Raw genomic sequence first — 23520 nt, forward strand, 5'->3', positions numbered from 1 at the left:
ACGGGCAGAGTGTTCTGCTCTTGGGCCCTGCAGCAGTGCATACTAAGTTCTTGCAATAAATTCTGAAACATATGCTCCAGCATATGCTACATGTCCATGTGGAGTACTGGAATACTGATTATTATTGATAACCTAAATACTGGGTCATCTTGAATTAATGTGCCCAGGAAAAAGTAAAATATTCAGAAAAGTAGTTAAAGAAAAACTAAAAGAGTATTAAAGGTATTTTTGGCTTTAAGAGACAGTAATAAGTTTTTGCTGCAGCAGCATGTCCTTAATTTCCATCAGGATTATTTCTGACATTGTGCAGGTGAACACTGATACTTAGAGATTGATATTGGATTCCTTGGCTGTCATTGACTGAGCTGAATAGATCTAGCTGTCCTTTGTTTCACCCCAGGCACAATCAATAACACAAATCAGTATACAGTACATCAACAATTACATAACACTGTCTGTTCCACCGTCCTTTTCAAACCGAACTTTGGTTCACATCCCATAGGCTGTCTTTTCAGACATTTCCAGCTACGCAGATAGGCAGTCTGACAGTCTAGAAGAGTCAAATGAATGTGAATATTATTATATTTGGATATTCGTTTGTTAGGTACGTGTTCGTTTTCACTTTTAGGATTCAGATGTTCTTTTTCTAAATGTATGCTATCAATAAAGGTGAACTGCAAAATACATTTTGTCAGCACTTTCTTGTACTATATAAATCTTCTAAATATACATTAAATCTTAAATTTTAGAACAGCTGGCATGCTGTTTCTGTGCTTCTGTTTCACAGTACAGTACTTGCCAGGCATTGTCTCAGGTTTGGAGCCAGTTATTGGTCTATAATTATCCATGATTAGAAAAAAAATCACACAAATGTGCATAGATCAGACTTTGCTCAACCAAACCCCTCAGGATTACAAACATGCATAACCGTTTTATGGTGAATACCATGTTACAGGGAAAATCTGCTGAAGATCTCCATTATATTTAAATGTCTCCGGTCATCATGTCTAGTGAAAATAACTCCAAAGTTACATGTGCTGTTTTAACACACTGTGGTCCCTCCCACTTCTCTGATGTCCATTCTCTCTCTCACCCCCTCCTGATTCTGTGAATCAAGGGCTTTTTTTAACCAAACCAGAGTTGGTGAATTGCTAAAATAGAGCTTTATTTTGTTTCTGTCGAGTTTGAATAAAGTGTGTTTTGATAAGTTTACTGTTTCTGTAAATGGAGTCTGGTGGCTTTGCCGAGAACGATATAGCTGCTTTTTTTAGTTGAACAAAAAGGATCTTACTCATTAATAAAAAGGGTGTCTTTCCATAATGTTGTCAGACACTTAATAACAATTTGAGTTTTTCAGTGGCAAAAAAAAACAAAACACTTCTATTGGACATTCATGACGGTACATACACATCTGGAGGAATTACATTGCAGTCCGTTTCATGGCTGCTGGCTGCAGCGCTCTCGCTCAATACTGAACCAATTTCAAAAATTGCTGTCCCCATTAGTCACTTAGACACAAAAAACATTGGAAAATAGTGTCCATAAACACAAATAATATTTGACCAGAAATTCTCCCGACATTGAAATCTTCCAGAACTCATGGACTGGCACCAGTCTTCTTCTGACGGAGACCCTGGTGCATAAAACACACCAAACCTACCAAAGCCCATAAAATGGTACACAAAGTACACCACACCACCTTAACCTCCTGCAACCCTCAAAACCCTATAAATCAGCCTTGGCCACATTCCCGAACTTGCAGTGAACTAAAAACATACTAAGCCATTGTGTGTGTGTTTTTACTGTAGCTCATGTCTCACCATGTCTTCATCATGAGGTGAACCAGACAGGACTCCTGAGCGTGGCAAACTGTTATAAGCTCAGTTTCACAAACAACGACTAAAAACAACCTCAGTGTTAACAATGCAAGCGTGTACTGTCACCTAAAGCACGAGCCAGAAGTGCTGCAGTTGAGTTGAGCCAAGTGGCCATTACAATATAGTTACCAACATGACTACTGACTACAGATTTGTGAGTCACCCTCAGCTAATGGCAGTATAAATACTGTACTTATGAAATATTCAAGAGCACAGAACATCTCCCACTGATAAGCTTACATTGGGGTCTTGTCTGTGAGTAGCCTGGTACTGTAAATCCTAGAGGACCAGACTACAGTATTAAACTGCTTAAAGAACCTGTACAGCAAACAGCATTGCCTCTTTTTACCCAGCATGCCTGGTGTCAGACACACTGAGCTACCCACAGATAATCCTTTTTGACAGTGCATTTTCTACCAGCCTTATCACTTATATGGTGGCAAGATCAAGAGCCATGTGAACCCCTTCTGCACCCTCCTCTCGCTACAGCACTGCCACCCCGACTCCTGTCCAGCACAGTTTGTTTCGAGGTGATATGCTGACCTTCATTTTTACCGAATGCTAACTTCCCCAGTCATCTGTGGAGGGGCCTGATAAGCAGATGGCATGGCATCTATCATACTTGACCCCTACATCCCTGGACAATGTAAATGGACAAGTTTTGTCCTGTGGAACTGGAAGTATGTGAGATTCCCCAGGTGAAAACCTGTTGTTATGATAACATGGTTCAAAGACACATAAAACTGACATTTCCTCCTTTGCTGAAATGTTTGTTGTATGTTAAATGAAAAGTAAACAGGACAGCAAAAGCCTCCAGTGACTACATCTGCAAAATTCCTGATAATGCATTGCATTATACAGGATACATCCAGCACTTTGTAAAACCATTTATCTCATTTTATAGACCTCCCAAGCTCCACAGCATGATCCTCTGAAATACCAACGTGTGCCAGTGTTTCCAGAGTTCATTTGATTGATCGACAGTTCCCATGCCTGATGGTAACATTTACATTACCCTACTGTAGCAGCACATGTTTTCTGGAAATGGAAGCCATTACTTCTGATATTATAATAGCACACAATATTATTGCCTTATGATCTTCTGTTTTCTCCCTGTAATTCCTTTTAATGAGTATGAATCAAGGCAAGTGTTATTTTTGCTATTTGGCTGATTGGTACTCAGTTGTTTGTGTGATATTAGTCATTATGGGTTAGGTTCTGTTTTGCTGTGGCTGCCTGGGCTTTTTATTACAGTGCCCTAAAACACATTCTGAGTGCTTATACTGATTAGTTCAATGTGGGAGATACTGACAATGAAATTGATTTTGTGTTTCACTGTGCTGGGAAGGATGCTGTAAACCAACATGATGTCTCTGTCTCTGTATTTGCTTTAGTTGATTAGTTGTGAAACACTTAAGATATGCTTCAAACAAGCAAACTTTTTAAAAGCCAAGGAAATAGAAATTAATATTGATTGTGCAATTGTTGCAACACACAAAACAAAAGAAAATGCACTGATGGACAGACCAGTACCCCTAGGAACTATATCCATAATAGATGATTTACACCTCACAATTTACATCTAATGGCAATGTTCATTGCCAGTGCAGCAAGTAGGGTCATATATGTAGCAAAGCAAAATGTAAGCGAGTGGAGGTTGAATCATGTGAAAAAGAAAGATTAAGAATAAACTGTAAATGCACCTATTTAGAGGAGATGCTTGTCGTGACACCAAACACTTAATACTGCAAGTATTTAAATATTGCAATGATTTCATCAGTGGGCCAAAGGCTCAATCACCATTGTGTTACCTCATTCAGCGATAGTGACTTAACAGACATTAATTTGAATATAGCTTTAAATCATGTCATGTGTATTAGTATTAAGCACTTTGAAGTATTGGGAAAATGCTTATGCACTATTAGTACCAGCAGTATATCCCAACATTTCTCTGATTCCAGACTCTCATTTGGCATTCACAACACATTTTGGACTCCCACAAAGGCCCATTTACCACTCCTCTTTCCAATCCAAACTATATAAACAGATTATTATCCATATTTCATGGGCCTTAGCCTTCACTGTTGCTCTCTGCCCCCTGTAATGCTCATTTTCAGGGCTGCCTTTCACCTGTTTTTGTCAGATGTAAATGACTGCCCTTCCCCCTCCATCAGCAGATCATTCTACTTACCCCACATCATCTCTCTCTCACAGAGTCTCTCCGACTTTCTGTTTCCAGCTCCATCGTTCCCTTGCTCCCAAATGTACCACTCTCCTCTCTACCTCTGATTATTTCTCCCACTTCGCATCTCCTCAGGAGGAGGCCATTAAATGCAAACCTGGTCGTGCTGTCAGTCCCACACACACACACACACACAGAGAAGAAACACAGTGGCGCATACCGCAGCCGTAATAACTGCCTTCAGAAGAACAAGAAAACTATTTCACAGACTTCACTTTTTTACTCTGTTCATCTTCCATGGATATTTCTTAGTATTTGAGAGAATAATATTGGCGGAGGGTATTAAAACTGAGACCTGTCAGAGCCTTTCCAGTTAAATTGTGCCAAAGAATCGTCTTTCTTTTATGTGTTTATTCCCACCTCTTATTTGAGCTCTTGTTGCAGGCGGTGCTTTTATCCCTGTCACTGTCACTTACATTTTTTTTTTTTTCAACACAACTTTTCCAAGTTTACAGATCACCAAATCACACACATCTGCTGTACCCACAAGATCAAAGCACATTATGCATTGTAGCGCTTCCAGGCTGTGACATCCTTCCCCATTTTTGATGTTGTATTTACAACTGTTTCTAAAAACCTGCATTCTCACTCTTGAAAGTTTTGTCAAATGCGAAGAAAAGGCACACAAAAGGGAAGTCACTGGCAAAGGGACAAGAAAAGTGCTTTTTGTCAATTCAAATCTTTTTCCAACTTTAATTGGCCCTCTCGCCACAGCAGGCAGGGTGATTAATACGACGATTCAGTTGGAAAGATGAGTTTTGGTGCTCCCAACAACAGACAGGACTATGCATTTAGTGTGTGAGAGCTGGAGCAGAAAATGGATAGTCATTTCCTTTTATGGCCACGAAAGGCTGCTGTAGAGATTCAGTCTTGGACTATAATTGAGACACCAGGGTATATTCTCTTTCTGGACAGACTCTAATGGTTAGTGCATTAAGGAGGATGATTGAAGAAAGCCACACACTTACAGTAGAGGCCGCGGTAAATCAGAAAAGATGGCTTTTTGGCCAACTTGTAGATTGCAGTGGGTTCACACTGTGCAGTGCTTTAGGTCTTCCCTCTCTCTCATCTCCAGTGAGAGCACTCTTCAGCAGAGTTAAATGGGTGTAATTTTGAGGTAAAAGAGAGAACACTTTTAGCAGTAATGGAGAGAAGGCTTTGGACATGTTGTCATTGCCCTTGGAAATACAGTAAATGCACTCTTCAGGCCTTGCTCAGTTGTTAGCAGCCTCTTCTCTGCATCACTCTCAGGTTTTGTATTCAAGTCATGAGGGATGAGGAGCTGAGGCTGTAGCTTTCATTAAGACATCAGCTGGACTCTGCATATTCATAGACCTGCAGGATCAAGGTTCTTAGTCCTGTATCTAACAAAGCCTCGCAATAGTACTCATGTTTTTGGTTTTTTTGTTTTTTTTCCAGTTTTTATCCAAAACATGCATTTAGTCATGTAATTATTGTTAGCTTTAGTATCAATTTAGTCAACAAAAACTACGTTTTAGTTTTTCTTGACTAAATCGATTTGTCTCATTTTCATTGTGCATTTTATATTTATATTTCTGAGGCCAAACCCGTCACAATCTTTGATGTGTACCGTGTGTACCAGTTACCATGGTTGCCTGTGTGGTATCCATAGGTTAGGAGAGAAGGCAATTATTAGTTGTTTATACCAGAATATTAATGGACACAGTGCCTGTGTCACTCTGCAGTAAAACAGTAGTCAGTCTCCTTCGTAAATAACAGTTATCATTCCCACTGCTGGCTGTTTGAACACTGGTCTTTTTCCTACAGTCCACCCTTTACTGTTACACAGTCTTACGGATCACAGATTCCACTCAGTGCTTCTACCTGATCTCTCCACTGCACGCATTCCACTGAATTCACTCACATATTCACTGAAATGCTATTCACAGTCTGGGTTTAGCTGAAGATGAGCAAAAGTGTCCAATAAAATGAATGCAATGACATTTTTCTAACAAACATCATAACAACATCATAAATTAACAAACAGAATAAATGCTAAATAACTAAATGCTTTTTACTAATGATAGCTTAAATACATGCAAGACAGGGGCTGCACGGTGGCGCAGCAGGTAGTGCACGTGCCTCACAGCAACAAGGTTGCCAGTTCAATTCCCGGGTCAGGCCCTTCTGTGTGAAGTTTGCATGTTCTTCCCGTGCATGTGTGGGTTCTCTCCGGGCACCCCGGCTTCCTCATTAGGTTAATTGGTGACTGTAAAATTGCCCCTAGGTGTGAGTGTGAATGGTTGTGTGTTTGTGCCCTGTGATCCAGCCCCCGTTTAGTTTTTGTTTGTAAATTAAATATGAAAAACATTTAGTCATAGTTTCTATCATGGGTTATTTCTTATTTAGTTTTAGTCTTGTTTTCATGTGATGAAAATGCTGTCAGTGAATATTTTGTGTCAATCATAGACTTTCAGGTCTGGCCAGCTTGTTGTGGGGTTTAATATGTATTCATTCATTCATGACTGCCAGCAGAATACTATTCTTTCATGTGATTGTGCCAGGGGTGTTGGGTCTTCTGTTGCCAACTATCCTCATAATACTCGAACAGCAGGGATTCTACCCACCCATGACATGTCTTCATATGTCTCTGACTTTAAGAGGGACGGAGTGCCTATATGTCACTGCACGATAAGTGTTGGGAATTACACAGTAATTGGTTTGCCCATTCTAAACAAACCCTGACTGACACCATCAGCTGAAGACACCTGAAGAGCAAAGATACTGTGCCCACTGCCTCCAAAAGCAACCTCTGCTAAACCCTTGCCTCCCAAAGTTGGGCAGAAATGATTATTTTAGGATTTGTTTCACTCATATAATTCAAGCATACAGACATAATGATATGGAGACGTATTTAAGCTCCTTTTTCATTGTTTAAGTCTGTTGCTCATTTCCTTCCTTTTTAATTCTGCAACCAGATTAGTGACACTTCAGAGGTGGAATATGTTTGTGCATTTTGGTCATTTGTACCGTAAGTACTCACAGTGTAGAAAAACATGCAGTAAGTGAACCAGATTTACTAATTTATCTATTTTCATGCAAGGTGAACACAAAAACTGCAACAACCTAATCTGTGCTCCACATCATTGATTATTTGCTAATTGAGCTGTTTTAATGGAGGGTGATATGATACCTTCAGATATTTCATTATGCCATTCCATATCTGTAGGTGTATTTGACCATTCTATGTAATTTTGTTAATATTGAATATGCAAGATTTTTGCATACCTAGAAATTTCAACTATGTAACTTGCTAACCAAAATCCAACATTCACATCTGGTTATTTTCGGTCTGTTACATCAATTAAGCTTTAACTCCTACTTACAACACTCGAATGAAAATGTGAGTTATCAGAGACATGACTGTATCGGCTACTGAGTTGCATGTAATCCAGCTTCGGTTGAAACAGTCTGCTCTTACTCACAACAGTCCGGACACAAACAGCACAACTCTAACTGGAGGAGATTTGATTAGAAGGCCTCACCAGTGCTCCTCTTAAGTAGGGTTTTCCACACTTCCCTATCTTTGCCCACAGAGAGAGATTTCTAAATGAATCCTGTTGACTTCCTGGACTTGTTTCACCTTCAGAAACATTGTGTTATCGATTATGTGGATCCATACTCGCTGTCCTTATGGTACAGCAAAAGATTTTTGTCTGCTGTCTTCTCAAATCACACCCCAGACACCTCCCCTTCGTCTTTTCTTTAATTCCTTCTTTGCTGCTTTTGTCAAGTTTGATGTCTTCAGTGTCGCCCCTCTGCCCTCTCAGGATGAACCCTGTGCTCTGTGCAGCAGTGCTGCTCCACAGTGTTGTTTTACTCTGGCAGACAATTATCTCTGAGATGCCCGAACAGAGAGAGCTGCTCTTCACGACAATTTGCCCCTACCCTTAAATCAGTCCACGCTGCCCATCACCCACGAAATGGCACACACACTTGTCTAAGCGCAAACACACACACTAAATCATGTTGGCACACACAGACATCCCTAAAGCGTTTTCTATCTTTTCATTTCTCTTGTATTTATTCTATTAAAACTGTGTGCACTAAAGTTCATTACGCTTCCCTCTGCGCGCACGCACGCACACACACACACACACACACACACACACCACTTCAATCACTGTCACAAGCCTGAGGAAAAACCTCTCAATCAGCCCAACAGCAGATGACAGTATCTACAATAAACCACCCATTAAAAGCTGAGCATATGCACCGCCTTTCTCTCTGTTTACCACTCCTCACCAGTCTTCAGAATCTTTGTATTGACAAACCACACCTTGAAGACCTTGGAGGTTTTTAAACGCGGTTAGAAAAGGTCATGACATTCAGAAATGGCATTCTCTTTGGGGAAATGGCTTGGATGTCTGGCCGTTAAATAAGGTTAGTTCTATCGGCTCGATTTCCGAGCTGTTTGCCGTCTTCGGTATTGACGGTCCTGTGTTACAACTAAAGGCTCACAGTGCAAGTCGTAGTGGTATCAGCATGTGTGATACACGGCTAATAAAGAGTGCAGCACACACTTACTGTTTATAAGCACTCACATGCTATGTTCCCATTTGGTGGTAGTGGTGGTGGTGGTTTGTGTGCACGTGTATGTGTGCATTAGTGGTGGATGGCTGGGGGCAGAGACGGTTGTTGCTGACAGTAAATGATACACTCCTCGTGCACACACCCATGCACACACACAAGCACTTTTATGCATCCTGCACAGCTCACCGCTATCTCAGTTCCCCACTCTCCTCCTCATGCAACAGAGGAATTGAAATGAAAGCGCTTAAGTGTAAAGCCTCGAAGGCCCCAAACAGAAACCATTAACCCTTTAGTGGTCCCCTGGCCTTGCAGCTGATGAGTTATTCAAGGATTTTGACGAGGATCCACCCTCTTTACATTCACTAATGATGAAGAAAAGGTCAGTGAACATGCTGAGAGATGCCTTTGGCAAAATAATCTCCAGGCTCAATACACCAAGGCTGTATCGGCCTGTGAAGTGATAAACGCCCCTTTTTTATCCAAGTCCCCCCTTCCTGATGAATTACTGTATCGTGTTTGAAACAATCAATGGGCTGAGCTACTCACCAGCCAGAGTCCTGTCACCATTGACACTGTTAATTAGCACTGAAGAATCCCAGGCGCTTTTGTCTGAGCATTTGAAAGGAGACGAGTGGATTAGACCATTTTGCTTTACATTTGTTATTCCTAATGCCATCTTGCATGGGGAGATCTCAGTGATGGTGGGTGGCTCCCAGTGGGCCTCCAGCCACAGATCTGCATCCCAACATCAAACAGCAAAAAATGACTGGAAAGGAGCTCATTGCCATTCACCAGACTGATATTCCCTGCTTCCATGACTGTTCAATTCTGTTACTTTTGTTTGTCTGCCACTAAATTAGGTTTTGATAGTGTGTAATTTGCTTTGTTTGTTGATATTTGACTTATTGATATGGGTTTTGAGATGACTACCAACCCCCTTCTCTGTTCCAGATCAGTCCAAACCTTGATTTAGTCTGAACCAGACAAAAGGGGATTGATAAACAACCCAAGAAAAACGTAACCATCTCAGTATATATATCTCTACAAAGAAATAATTGGATTCTTCTATTGAATAAGTCTTGTTCCAGATGTTAAGTGTGTGTCTAAACAGTAAGTCTGGTTATATTCTATATTTTATCTCAACAAATGCCAACAGTAAATTGACCACTAACATATATTGTTCAGATGCAACCTATTCCTCTGTACTATAGAACTCTATTGTTGTCGAAAAACTATGAAAGATACATAAATGAGCCAAGTCATTGCACTGCATGAGTGTTCCTTCATTACAAAGAACATGTTGAGTCAATCAAACATACACTGCTGCTGTAAACATTCATTAGAGCACCAAATGTGTTCCCTCCTTTTTAAGTACCATTTGCTATAACTACAGTGCCCAGCTGTTTGGAGAAACAACATAGCCTTTTTTCGAAAATGAAATTGTATATTTGTGTTTTTAGAGATTTACGTCTTCAATAGAGACCAATGAGCTTGGGGCAGAGTGCCAGAGACAGGCTTGGGAAATCAAAAAGGATTGAGAGAAGGACCAACACATTGTTGGTTTTCGTCTATGGATGGGATTTGTTGACAGCAACAATAATATTGGATATCGCCGGCCATCTCCTTTATTTCTGGACATTTTATACCGGAGAGAATTAACATCTGAAGACTTGTGGAGATGCTGTGGGATATGTGTTGTAGGCTCCAGACTGACTAATTATGTTTTCAAGGTGAAGAATTATACATTTTCTGTAATTGCAGTACATGTAGCTGAACACTGTTGGACTGAAGCAAGGCAGTTATCATGAATCACACGTGCAGAGCAGGTTGAAACTGATGGTTATTTGTTACCTTTCACAATGTGTGGTCGAACTCTTGCTGTGGGTTTTAGCAAGTCTGCAATTAATTCTATGAAGATTTTTAAAGAGTGTGATTGTTTTGACATCTTACTTTTAGCTTATGTAGAAATTATTGCTCTTACGATGCTGTATATGTTGCTCAGGTAGGGTAACAGCCTCATTTGGGAATAGTATTTTAACAAAGCAAGTAGTTTGTTAAGAAAGTGAAGATTCAATTAATCTCGGTTCACTTCTTTCCTCACATATTATACAGGACAAATGAACATAGATAAAGGAGCTCAGTAATAGGATTCTTGGCCTTGTTAGCCAATAAAACAGCATTTGGATTAAAATTGCTGGTGGAACTTTCATCATTATTTTCCAGACAGATGGTATTAGTCCCTTTTATATGGCTACTTTGCGAATCTTTACATTCTGCCATAATTGCCTTTAACGGTATGAATGCAGTATAATTGAACTGACATTTCCCGTGCTCACATCCACTGTCACGAGAACAGTGAGTCAACTTGATGATGAATACTGTATGTAAATGCAAATCCATCTGCTCTGTTTTCAGCTACAAAGAGAGATGTGTGTGTTTTACCAAATGTACTGTATTGATATTTGCTGCTCCTGGTACCCAGCTGAGTTGAACCAGGGGTCAATCCACCGGTCCAATTTGTCAGTAAACGCAGACTTATTCCCCTCAGTGATTCCAGTCAATAATGTTTGACCTCATGTGAAAAACAGGAACACAAAGGCTGAGAGAGTGGTACTCACATACTTGGGAGCTGCAGTCACCCACTGCAGTCCCACATCAAAGGGAAAGAGCATGTGTCACCATCGTCGGTTCTGGTATTTATGCAGCCATGGAAGTTGCATATTGATAGTGCCAGTGCGGCAGAGAGGATAAGCCTACAGAGGGAAGGCTAAAGTGGATTTAGAGTGGGGAGGGGGAGATATGTGGAGGAGCAGATAAGGGCTTTTTTTTTTAAGATATGACATGTTTCAGCATAAGGTGATATTGTCTGCCTTTTATTCATACAACTATAACGTCCAATCATTCCACAGTTATTGTCATCGAGCAGAGTGCACACAAGTCAGCACTTGAAAATAGTTGTCTAAAGCCTGGAATGCTCTCAAGTTGGATGTGCATCACACTTAACTTTCAAATGCACCCATTGTTTTTATTTGGCAGCATTTTGTAGTGCATCAAACCACCTTGACTCGTCTACTCTTAAAGTGTCTTGATTTCCTGAAGTTTTTAAAAAAGCAGCCAGGCCTGCGCAGCTAAGCTTAGCCACGTCGAGAAGGTTACTGCCCAAGCACTGTGGTTAAAAGGAAGTACAATTTTGAGGTATTTGTGCTCTGAGTATTTCCATTTTATGATACTGGAAAATATTGTGCTTTGTACATGTACTTGACAGCTGTAATTCTTAGTTATTTTTATAAAGAGCATAAGGTTTCTAAAATATAACTCCCAACATTTTTGTCTTAACCCTTTCAAAAAAAAGACAGTGTCTGTTTCTGGAGGTGTCTCAAAGCTATTGTCACTAGTTATACCATGGAATGATATTTTAACTGTAAAACCTATGATCATCTTCTTCTGTGTTGTTTGTAGAATAGTATAAACAGGGCTTACCCATTGTGATGGGAATCAGTGTTTCAGGAAGCTGGACCCTTTGTGTTTCTGCAGTGAGTCCACATAAATGTCATGCAAAGAGCATTAATGTGACACACGTCAGATTCACTTTTAATTTCTGCCTTAAAAACTGTCTCCTGATTAACTGCATCTGACATCAGTGACTTACTTTTTAGCCTTTTTAGTGCAGCCCATCTCCACGACAGCAGACGGAGGCTATTAAGAATTAATTAACAGCAGCACAATTAATTTTCTAGTTTCAGTACAAAAAGGGATTCATTCACATTCCAGACTGCAATCTCCCAAAGCTACATGTGTCAAGAGGGTCATTTATGTAGCAGGAGCGCATCATTTCGTGTTTTGTTTTTTCAATGTCCATGAAGCTGCAGCAGACATTGTGACAGAAGATGCTGGAAGGTTGTGAATGTTTATATTCACTTCTGAAACCTTGAACTGTTAACTACTTAACATATCCCTTAGTGTGTGAATTAGTAAGGAACATTTTCACGGTCAAAGACCAGACTGAGTTTGGTTGTGTGTGTGTGTGTGTGTGTGTGTGTGTGTGTGTGTGTGTGTGTGTGTGTGTGTGTGTGTGTGTGTGTGAGAGAGAGAGAGGCTGCTCTGTCTCAAGCTGTTGTATAAAGTACCCCTCATCAATGGTGCTCACTTCAGGACACTATAGCTTTTATCTGAACCTCCCGCAGGCAGTCAGCAACAAGGTGGGGAGTAGAGACTGGAGTGCATTCACTGCCTCGGGTTCTGTCTTGGCGTAATAAAGGAATATTTCATGTGTGACACTCACACAGCCTATGGGCGTACACTATCTAAAGCAGACTTTGAGCTAGCAATAATTAACGTAAACATATGGTGTGTGCCTCCATTGAATTGTGCCTCTCCTCCACTCAGCCTCAAGTCTTATGCAGCGCCTCAGCTAGAAATAATCCACTGCACATGCTAATCACTTGGCAATTGATTTGGCCCTTTTTGGTCCAACAATTTCTGTAAACCACCAAATTGATCTGAGAGAAATCAATTAACAGCTCAGGGAAGGTAAATATGAACAAAAAATATGGATTGCTCTGCATACAGTATGAACATCTGAGCAAATTCTGGCTGCTGCTCATGTGCTTTTGCAGAGATGCTCAGCATGAGCAAATTCCAGTCAGGTTCAGCTAGCCCCAGGTGAACTGTGATAACCAGGCAGTCTGCAGTGATAAAGTTATCTTATATCCATCAAGAAGAAAATGCACTTAACCCTGCACATTCAGGCCTGCTGTGTTATCAGCACCATAATGGAAATTGATAAAAGAGAGCTGTCTTATCATAATCCTACATACATAACAGCAGGGAATTGCTATTTTAGGAGGCTACAGGGGAAGGAGATGGGCGGAACGGAGAGGGCAGAAAGAGAGGGTTGCCTCCTGGTTTGAGATCAGATGTTATCAGGCTGTATTGATGGAGCAGCTCATGGGGATGGAAGTAGCGTCGGTTTGTCGTCAACATTCCTCATAACCGGCCAGATTGTCGCTGTCATCACAGGGGTGCAGTAGCCAAGCAGCAGCTGACTCAGCGAAATCCTTGGGCCTGCAGCAGAAATAAAACCCTGATAAGCATTAAAGAGTGAGGGAGGGCCAGGGGGCCATGGGGAATTATTAGAGATAGTGGGAGTGAGAGACCCAAATATGAGTGCGAGATTATTATAGAGACAGTGAGAGGAAGAGAGGGAGAGAAAGGAAAAGTGGGGCTGCATGAACTTGCTACATGCTGACACCATTTGTTTGTGTCCCTGTGCATTTTATTAAGCCTCTAACATTAAACAGATTTAGCAGGAGCAGCCAAAGTCATGGAGTAATTATGCTTTTGGAAATGCCGTGATTAAAAACGCTCGCTGAAAGTATCAATCCACACTGCACTGCATTTTTTTGTTGTTTATTCCCTGAATGTCCTGATGTGGATTTACCCTCTAGATTTAAAAAGGGGAGAAAAACCCCTACAAGGGAAAATTCATAAAACATTTTAAAAATGGAGATTTATCCATCAGGCGTGCATATAAAGTACATCATTTGCAAGCTCACTGATTTCCTGCATAAAGCATGTCCTTGAATTGATAGGTGCAATAAACATACGTGCAGGTCACTCTGAATTTTGGATCCTTTCAAATGCCAGACTCATAACTTCCATATCCAATTCTAATAAAAGGAACACACATAAGAAGGAGGAGGAGTGCGAAAGTGAGACGTTGATCAATAATGAAAAGGAACAGTATCTGTGTAGAGAATGCCGGAAATGTCTCCTCTGTCGGGATTCCTTCCTCCAGCTCTCACTGTGCTGAGGGCTCCCTTATGTGTCCAGATACCCCACAGAGGCGTTGATTAAGTCAAGCTGAAGGCCAAAGCCTGCCTGCAATCGAGAGCCCCTAGCTCACTCAGTAAGCTATCAGGTGACCCGTCTCTCGCTCTCATTCACTCTCCAGCTAGATACTGATGCTGAGAGGAGCTATTAGAGCCTGGGCTCCAACCCCAAAAAGCATTCTGCTGGGTGTTGATAACCGACAGGTACCAGGATGTAGAAGGAGGGGGGATGGGGTGAGGATATGGCAGTATTGGGAGGCGGAGGAGGGTAAATGATCTCTGAAGGCCATCTTATTAATGGAGGCTTTTCATTACTAGCACTAATGCAAACGATTGGTGGGGCTAATGAGCTCGAAGGTCCGTGTGAATGAGGGCTCTGAGGAGCCGAAGTGTGTGATGATCGTAGTGGGAGACGAAGGTGATGAGTTTTGAGCATCGTATCTGGTCATGATGAACATTTTGCTTGTGCAAGAACAAGAGGAATGGAGGGGGAAATGGATGAATGAGCTGATGGGTCGGCAAGTCAATTGTGCGCCGACTCAATATGGCAGGCTGCTACAGTCAAGAGGGGACAAGATGAATGATGGAGGGGACGAGTGTATTTCACTGTCAGTGGACTGAAGTGAGGCAAAGCATGGAGAATGTCTTCATCGCCTTCTATAAAGTGTGTGCACACTCTCGGTGCACAGGCGCTTAAAAGATGATGAAGCCCAGCGCATTCTTTGAAGGCACATCTTCCCCTCATTCAAACTCATTCAAGTCTTGAGCATTGCATGATATTCCATTAGACTCTTAAACGAACACCAGCGCAGCACCCCAAAAAAAACCCTGCTTTAAGTGTGTGCTGTACTGTGTTAAAGAGACCCTTGGTGGTCGCTATGAACCTTGCATGTAGAGGGATTTAGCCCGATTTACAGCATGGTGTGTACAGGATCAGTTCTGGCTCAGGAGTGTCTCATGTGGGCTCCCTCAGGGGAGCGGCGGGGGGAGGACCAGAGGCCACTGATTGATGGTCAAGGACACTGAACCCCTCCCCCACACCCCTGCTCAGAAGAGCCCATCTCTGAAGCTGTGTCCTCGGGGGGATTGGGATGCTGCCTGGCTGACTGCTGTCTGTGTGCCGCTCATGACAGCCTGCTTGGAGGATACAACAAACTCAAGGGATGAATCATTCGCTAAACGACGAATGAATTGGAGACTCAATCCAACACAGAAACATGGGAGATTTTCTTCTGTTCCTCTTGCCGTCTTGCATTTTAAGGCAAACATGGATTGAGGATTTCTGAATGGATTTGCACACACCTGACAAAGCCAGTGTGTGTGTGACAGTTAGAGGGCTGAGAAGAGGAAGGGAAAGGAGCTCACACCATTATTTAATGAATGATGTTCATGTTCAATGATGATGTTCCAGTGAATTACAGTGCAGTGCATAATACTTGAGATGGTACTCAACTCAAACCCCACATTGAGTGTCACTGTTACATATTTCAGTATGATTCATTATCTGTGTCAACAGTGAGTGAGGTTCAGGGCCTTAGCATTTGTTGTGCATATGATATGTGGGTGACAAAACTGCTGTCGATGGAGATTTGGGAGGAAAGGGGGAGGGTAGTAGGACGAGAGAGAGAGAGAGCGAGTGAGGCTCACACTCCCAGCACACTATTTAAAGCTGATGGCTTCAGTCCAGAATCAGAGGAGAGAACCAGGGATTGTTATTTTCATATGACTCTTGCTAGAGCTGGGGAGGCTCTACTTTTTCATTTCAATTTGGTTGCAAAACAGTAATTGAAGCGTATCGCTTTCATCTCCACTTATCTCCTCCGCTCCTCTCCCTTTGGAGCGCTGCTTGTCTTCCCAGCGTTTGCGCATCTTGACACTGTTGGTTTCTCTATGATATATTGTCTGGGATTCTGGTACTTCATTGTAGCTCTGTGCTGATGTACATGGCAATTAAATTTAAACCCCAAAGAGGTAGAGCTCAGTCATCCACCCCCCTCCTCTTCCTCTCTCTCCTGTCCGCTGCTGCTGCAGCTTTGCTCTCGCACCCCTTTCAATCACTGTCTTTTTCTCCCAGCTCGCTCTTCCTTTGATTCCCCCTTCTTCTCCCCCGTATCTGTCTTTCTTTTGCACTCGCTTTCTGTCCGTGTCTGTCTCTTTCCCCTTCTATTCCCTTCATGTTAATAAGCAGAGTAATGGTGTTGCAGGCAGTTCCTGGTTGGGGAGTTAATTAAAATGGCAAGTTACAACCCACACAGTCAAAACAATGGAGGCCCCTGCTTTTCGCAATGACACAGGGAGATATTAAACAAGCCCAAAATCAAACACTGTGAGGAGGCAGGAGCCCAGTAACACTGACTATCCCCCACCCTCACTTAACACCTCCCCTCCTGAAGCACTGAGGGGTTTATTGTTACGCTCTCCAGCCCAGTCAACATTAGTCATAGCAGAGATCCAGTAATTACCTCATGAGCTCCCTGAACTGCTGCATGAAAAGCAGTTGTGTACAAGATATTAATGTGATTACTGCAGTATTTACTGAGCCAGAAACTACACTGACACTGATCAGATGAGGAACTGAAGAAGGGAAATAGTGACATCTGCCTATTCCCCACCCACCGCTACAAACACACACACACATACACACATATGCACGCACTCACACAGCCAAATGATTTTGCTAGCGTGGCTAGCACAATGCAGCGCACTCAGGCTCCAGCAGCAGTGGGCCGGCTGAGCAGGACAGGAGCTGTTGCTATGGTTACCATTTCTCGGCTCGCTCTCACAGCCCAGGAAAACTGTGTCATTATCCTGTACTTTGGATAGGAGGAGAGAGAGGGAGAGAGGGGAGGGATACAAAGAGAGAGGATGAGGTAGAAGGGGGAAACAAAGATAGAAAGGCAGAGGCAAGAAGAAAGAAGAGGGGGGGCTGCAGTTCACACAGGTCAGCCATGCATCTGACACACACATCATCAAAATTTGCACCCATTTGTGCTCCGCTATTCACTGCTTTCCCTTTTTCTCCCCGTTTCCGTCTGTAAGCGGGGCTATAGTTTTCACTCTAATAGGTAAACAACTTCAGTGGCCACAAATAATGCTTGTAAATATCAGGTAAAAGCAGTGCTGTGCCAGGTGATAATGGGGAGTGTCTTTTTTCTCTCTGCCTGGCATCTCCTCTTAAAATTGCCACCAGCGAGCTATTATGTTGGTAAAAAAGATCAATCTCTGCACCATTGTACTTATTTTAACACACAAACACCCATATGCCACTCTAATGACAACCAGCTCGGGTTCTTATTGAATAAATACACAGTCCACGATAACAACAGCGCAGTGGGACCACAATCCTCTTCTCTAACAATCCTCAACTGTGAAACAAGCAATGAAGAGTTGTTTCGAACCTCAGAAATACATGAAGAAATTGACTTTATAGGTGCATGAATGCATGTGTGTGTATAGTATGTGTAGTGATGTAGCTGCTCACTTTGCGCGGCGTGTGCAACGTGAGGTCCACATCATAGGAGTTACACTGTGAACTAATTACATTGCCGTGTAAATAGAGGCACCCTGCTGATATGGGCTGTGCACCACATGATTTCCCCTGACAGAGCAGAGCCTGTTTGCACTGCCTTGCTGCACTGTGTGGGTGTGTGTGTGCAGGCATGCATGTGACCTGTACATGCAAGTATATGTGTGTGTGTGTGTGTGTGTGTGTGTGTGTGTGTGTGTGTGTGTGTGTGTGTGTGTGTGTGTGTGTGTGTGTGTGTGTGTGTGTGTGTGTGTGTGTGTGTGCTGAGGGAGAACATGTTTTGTAACTTGCTAGGTGTACTTTATTGAGCTACAAGCTAAAAGAGTGTGTCTGTTGAGGAGGCAGAGAAGCCCCTTCAAATGAAAGGCTGCCCTCTCCCTCTCTGCCCGCCTGACGCAGCTCTCCAGGGAGACCTGTTCATATTACTGTGGCTGTCTGCTGGTCAGAGAAACACAAACAGCACAAAACAAAGGCGCCTTCGAGAGGAGGGAAAAAAAGATCTGATGTAGCCCTCATCTATTCTCCTCTTCTTCACTGATGACTTTTTTTTGTAATACCAATATAAAACAGGGAGCAAGTGCTTTGACACCCAACTTGAACCGTCCATTTAACGCTGCTTTATATTTCTACTCCGTAACGGAGGGAAATCCGCTGCATTTTTCACTTACTGTTCTACTTACTTTTCAGATTTAAGGCTGCACACCTATACAGGTGTTTTCAATTACTCAGGCTGATTAGGCCTGTCACAGCACAGGGCAGTGAGAGAGCTGTCAATCAAGCCTCAGAGTCTGTTCTGAGAAGGAGTCTAATCAGGCACCACCTGCGAATGTGTGTAGGAGCTTGATCATTTTAAGATTATAGAATTCAATGCATTGTTGAAGGTTAAACCAGTGCATCACAATCTTCTTGTGATTCATTACAAGAAAAGTTGTGTCTATCTGGAGCTCCTCATCACATTTTAGATGTTCATGAGTTGATAGCAGCTCAGCCTCCAAACTTCCCTGACGGTTTTAGGTTAGAGAATATTTCAAATATTCATACACGTGTGTAGCTGACTTTAGTTTTTTTCCTCTTCTTTCCTACCTGATTACCACCTGCTCTGTTTTTATAATTTAATCCAAAATTGTATCCATATTTAATGATTCTCTCTCATGTATTCATTTATTTTCTGACTGTAGTAGTTTCTCTGTCTCAGGGACCATCTTTTGCCGAATGAGTACTTGAAGTACATTTTGCTGGTAACATGTCTGTGCATGTACTGTCAGGGTTTTAAATGCAGCACTTTATGTAATGGAGTATTTTTACATAGATGTTACTTTTATTAGTTCAGGATCTCAGACCTTCAGATCTCAGAAGTTTGAGCTTCGCTTACAAATGGATAAACCACCTCTAAACAGCAGCAGTGGCACAGTAATTGCAGTTTTTACAGTCTCATTTGGAAGCACCATACCACGCTGACTGCGGGTTTTCAAATGGTGGGTGCTGCTGAGTGAAAGTGCAATCACAACTAATCACAGCCTCTCTTGTTTCCTTGCCCACAGCACCCAACACTGCGCCCTATGGGAGCACAGGGAGCGCGTACGTCCCGCTGGCCTGCCGATACCTGGTCCTGGCTCTCTCCTCCTTCATCAGCGTGTACTAGCAGAGGCCAGCCCAGACACAATGACTGTCGAGAGCATTTATGAGTCCTTTTTGACATTGCTGATGGCTGGAATCCAATCTGGTACAGTTTGTTGAAAAGCCGTGAGGGAAAATAATCAGCGTTACTTTGTGTGGGGATTTTTTTTCTTTTTCTTTGCTTTTTGGTGAAATTTCCTGTCATGTAAATACTATGATGTTTTTTTATTATTATTATTATTTTCTCTCTTCTTTTCTGATTGATCGACCACCTTGTGAATCAGTGCTCATCCCCAGCCCCACTCCTCCTCCACCTCATATCAAACCCCCCAAAGTTCCCAAATGAGCTACTTTCATGTGTTTCTCTGGGAGGCGATGGTGCAAAATTGACATTTTCATCCGTTTTTGTACATGGCTAAAAAGACGCAATTGTGCCAAGTCTCTCAGTACACAGAATTACCATACCAATGTTTTATTGAATGTATTATGGGTTGTTGAACAAAGGAAAGACATTTAGATTCCTAACAATACAAATTCAGATTATGGAGTGTGAATAAAAAATTCAGAAAAAAAAACAGAAAAAAAACAAAAGAACAAAAAAGGCAGGGCTTTTTCAGGACCTGTATTGTCATGATTACTCAATAGATGGATGAACAGTGTTGAAGGTGTGCTTTGTTGTATTCTGAAATGGGTCCTTCAGTTACTATGCCTGCCTAACAGATTTGATCAGGCAGCCGTCAAAGTAGCAAAGTATACTGTATTGTATCTTTATATTTTAATATAGTGTAGGCTTTTGTTTTAAAGTGGGACCAGCTTTTATCATTCGACCAAGAACATTAACATAGTTCATGACTTTGTACAGTGTGAAGGGAGGAACATCGCTGCCCTATGTTTACATTTTTCTTGAAAATATCAATGCGACAGTATATACTCCATACCTTTTCTTTCAGTGAGTCCGCATACGTGAATGTTGATACAAACTGTTGCATTCGGGAAGAAAAAGCAGAGTTCAACTGTCTTAAGCTTTTCTCTTGAAGATGCAGTTCTTTGAAACATGCCACTTCTAGTGGGCGTCTGAGTAGAGCGTTTTGTCTCTGAATTTGCTGTGTACCTACTGATCATCTACTGGTTGAAAACCCACAGCTGCACAGTGTAGGTTGCTTGAAGTTTTTGGCTTCAACTTTTGGCATGAAACTTAAATAATGGATTCTGGGAAAGCAGCATTCTGCAGCACGGTATTTTATTCCTTTGTTTTCGTTACAGATAATTCAATGCTTAAATATATGACAGTCTCTTTTACATAAAATATGTGTCTATTCGTTGTACAAAGGAAGTCCAGCCAACGGCCGTGTAACATAAGACTTCTGGCAAATAGAAAACAAGTACAATACTGCTTTGGTTCCAATCTGAGTCCTTCTCATGTTAATTATGAGCAACAGAACACAAAATGAAGCGTATGAACATGCTCATCACTACGAACATGGCCTAAAGCACTAACAGCTCCTCCAAGATGTGTCCATTTTATTAAAAAACCCGAACAGTGTCCACGGGGCCAGTGAACGTCCAGCAGAGCTGAGAATAAATTAAACCATGAGGTCGTTTAATTGGAGGAAATGTGGCTTTTCGTTCTCTGAAATCAATCATATCAAGGCTATAAAACTTATTGTAAGGGTTTACTTTTCAACAAGACTGTCATGGCATATCCATCCTCAAGTATCTTCAATCCAGAGACACTGTACTGTAATGCCTTAATAGTACCATAGACATTAAATGAACCTCCTTTAAAAGGACACTTCCAGAAGCTCTCGATGAGATACATCTCATTTCTTTGACATATAACTGCTTATTGAACGTTCATAATCCTATAGCTCACTTTGTAATTAGGCATTATATTCAGTAAAAACAAACAATTCTCAACTTATGGCTCTCACAGGTATTTTCAAGAAAGCCAGTTGCATCTGATAAAAATGCAGTATCTGTCATGCAGGTTAACATGTTTGCGGGCCTTGTTTTGGATTTGGATTGTGTTATATTTTGCCCGTAACCGAGGCACTAACAGTACCCGACTCCACACAGTCTTTTCACATGAACTTGTAACTGCAAACCTATAGAGAAATAGCCATCGCAGTTAAAAGACTTAAAGCACAAACACTGTTATTACTTTTACGTTGTGTGATTTGTTTTGAGGTCTGCTAAACATTATTTTTCTTTTATTGTTTGTACTGAAATTGTTCTCAGCTTGTTTTACAAATTCTGAAAATACTGCACCATATGATCTTGTTTAAATGTTAAGGTATAATGAAAATGCGTCAGAAGTATATTTATTCTCTTCCTTTATGAAAACAATGTATAAAAATAGATTTGAAACATGTAAAACTGGATATGTGACATTTATTTGAATGAGGCACAGTATGGCATAGTTTATAATGTTGTCGGGTTCATTTAGATGCCATAACTGTTGTTGATTTTTTGTCAGACGAGTACATTAAAAATAACAATGTTTGCAATCAGATTACCTACTTTTTGAAAGCGAGAGGGTGTGAACCAATATAACAGTATTATAGAACAGAATCAATGTGTGTATATTTGGAGAAAATAGGATACCTTTGATCTTTAGAGCCAGTGTGTAGTCCTAGTTTTCACACACTTGCGTGTTTGACGATGTGCAGAGAGTATGGTTGTGCTGCATGTCAAAGTTAACCTGTGTTTTGAGGTGGCCATTTTACAGATATTCATACTTTTTATGAATGCAACCAGTTTTTTTTCCAAACCTTTGGTTCTTGAATCTGGTCTAAAAATACATACCTCCTACAGACCACCAGGCTATGTTTGTTTGTGATTTATTTCAATCAACTTTGCTGATAAACTAAAACAACTGCTATTCAGAGTCATGATGATTATTGTGGCACATTGGTGACAGTCTGGAGTTATGTTGGTTGCTTGTCCAAGCAGTTAAGACCATACTAGTATTCCATATGAAATGTACTGGATGTTGATTATTTTGAATAATGGTATTAACAAGTCCCTTTTATCCAATCACTATTATTTGCAATAAAAGTCTTCATGTTACAATATGAACCCATATCTGAGTTAATGAGCACTCAAAGGGGTTTTCAGTATCTCTGCACCAGGATTGGAGAACCATTACCTTTCCCAGTAAACGTCCATTGCATGTTGGTGACTGTACGCTCAGCCAAAGATGGTTTGTTAGAGAGGGAAAAAAAAAACCTCTGTGTACCGTTTGCATTTCTAAAAATTTAGCAAGGATTATGTGATTTTGCCTTATGCTGTCTGCTTATCATAGAACAGTCTTACATTAACCTTTGAGGACAATTTCAGGGCTTCAGGTGTAGTCAGTGGATGCCTGGGTAACGGCCAGCATCATTGTTTACTGTCTGATTAGCAACGTGACTTTCAATCTCGACAACAAATCAGTGTTTTCTGTCCACATGGGCTGTTTACGTGCATGCAACCAAAGCCCGCTCAAATGTGATTGGTCAAAATACTCGGACTACAAACTGAAACCAGAAAGCCTCTAATACGAAAATCTGGTCCCTTGCCTACAGATTCTGCATTCATGTTAAGATATCTGTTTAAAGCGATTAGCAACTAAGAGTCAGAATCCCTCAGTTATACTCAGACTTTGATCACCTCAATCAAAACGTTTGATGAGTGAAAAGTTCAACCATTTCAAGGCTCAAAACTGCTGCGACATCCAAGAAATTCTAACGTTACAACAGCTAACATTAGCTTCCAGTTGGATCAGTTTAGACAACTACAGTCAACAAAATTTAATTCCACTTTTGATGTAGTGATTATAATTATGAAAAGTCATTTTAGGTATTACCTCTAAATGCGAGCCACAGATCGTTA

The 23520-nt window shown here is 41.4% G+C and overlaps 1 protein-coding gene across 1 annotated transcript in view; it reads left to right on the forward strand.

Annotated features, from left to right (window-relative positions):
* Positions 1–22725, forward strand: part of negr1 (neuronal growth regulator 1) — a 141058-nt gene extending 118333 nt beyond the window's left edge. Inside the window, exon 7 of the mRNA XM_070960375.1 lies at positions 19572–22725. Within this exon, the coding sequence (XP_070816476.1) occupies positions 19572–19672 (101 nt within the window). The 3' untranslated portion in view covers positions 19673–22725. The remainder of the gene's footprint in view (positions 1–19571) is intronic.
* Positions 22726–23520: the final 795 nt, after the last annotated feature.

The sequence above is a fragment of the Chaetodon trifascialis genome, chromosome 4, assembly GCF_039877785.1.
Source record: "Chaetodon trifascialis isolate fChaTrf1 chromosome 4, fChaTrf1.hap1, whole genome shotgun sequence".
NCBI classification, from domain to species: domain Eukaryota; kingdom Metazoa; phylum Chordata; class Actinopteri; order Chaetodontiformes; family Chaetodontidae; genus Chaetodon; species Chaetodon trifascialis.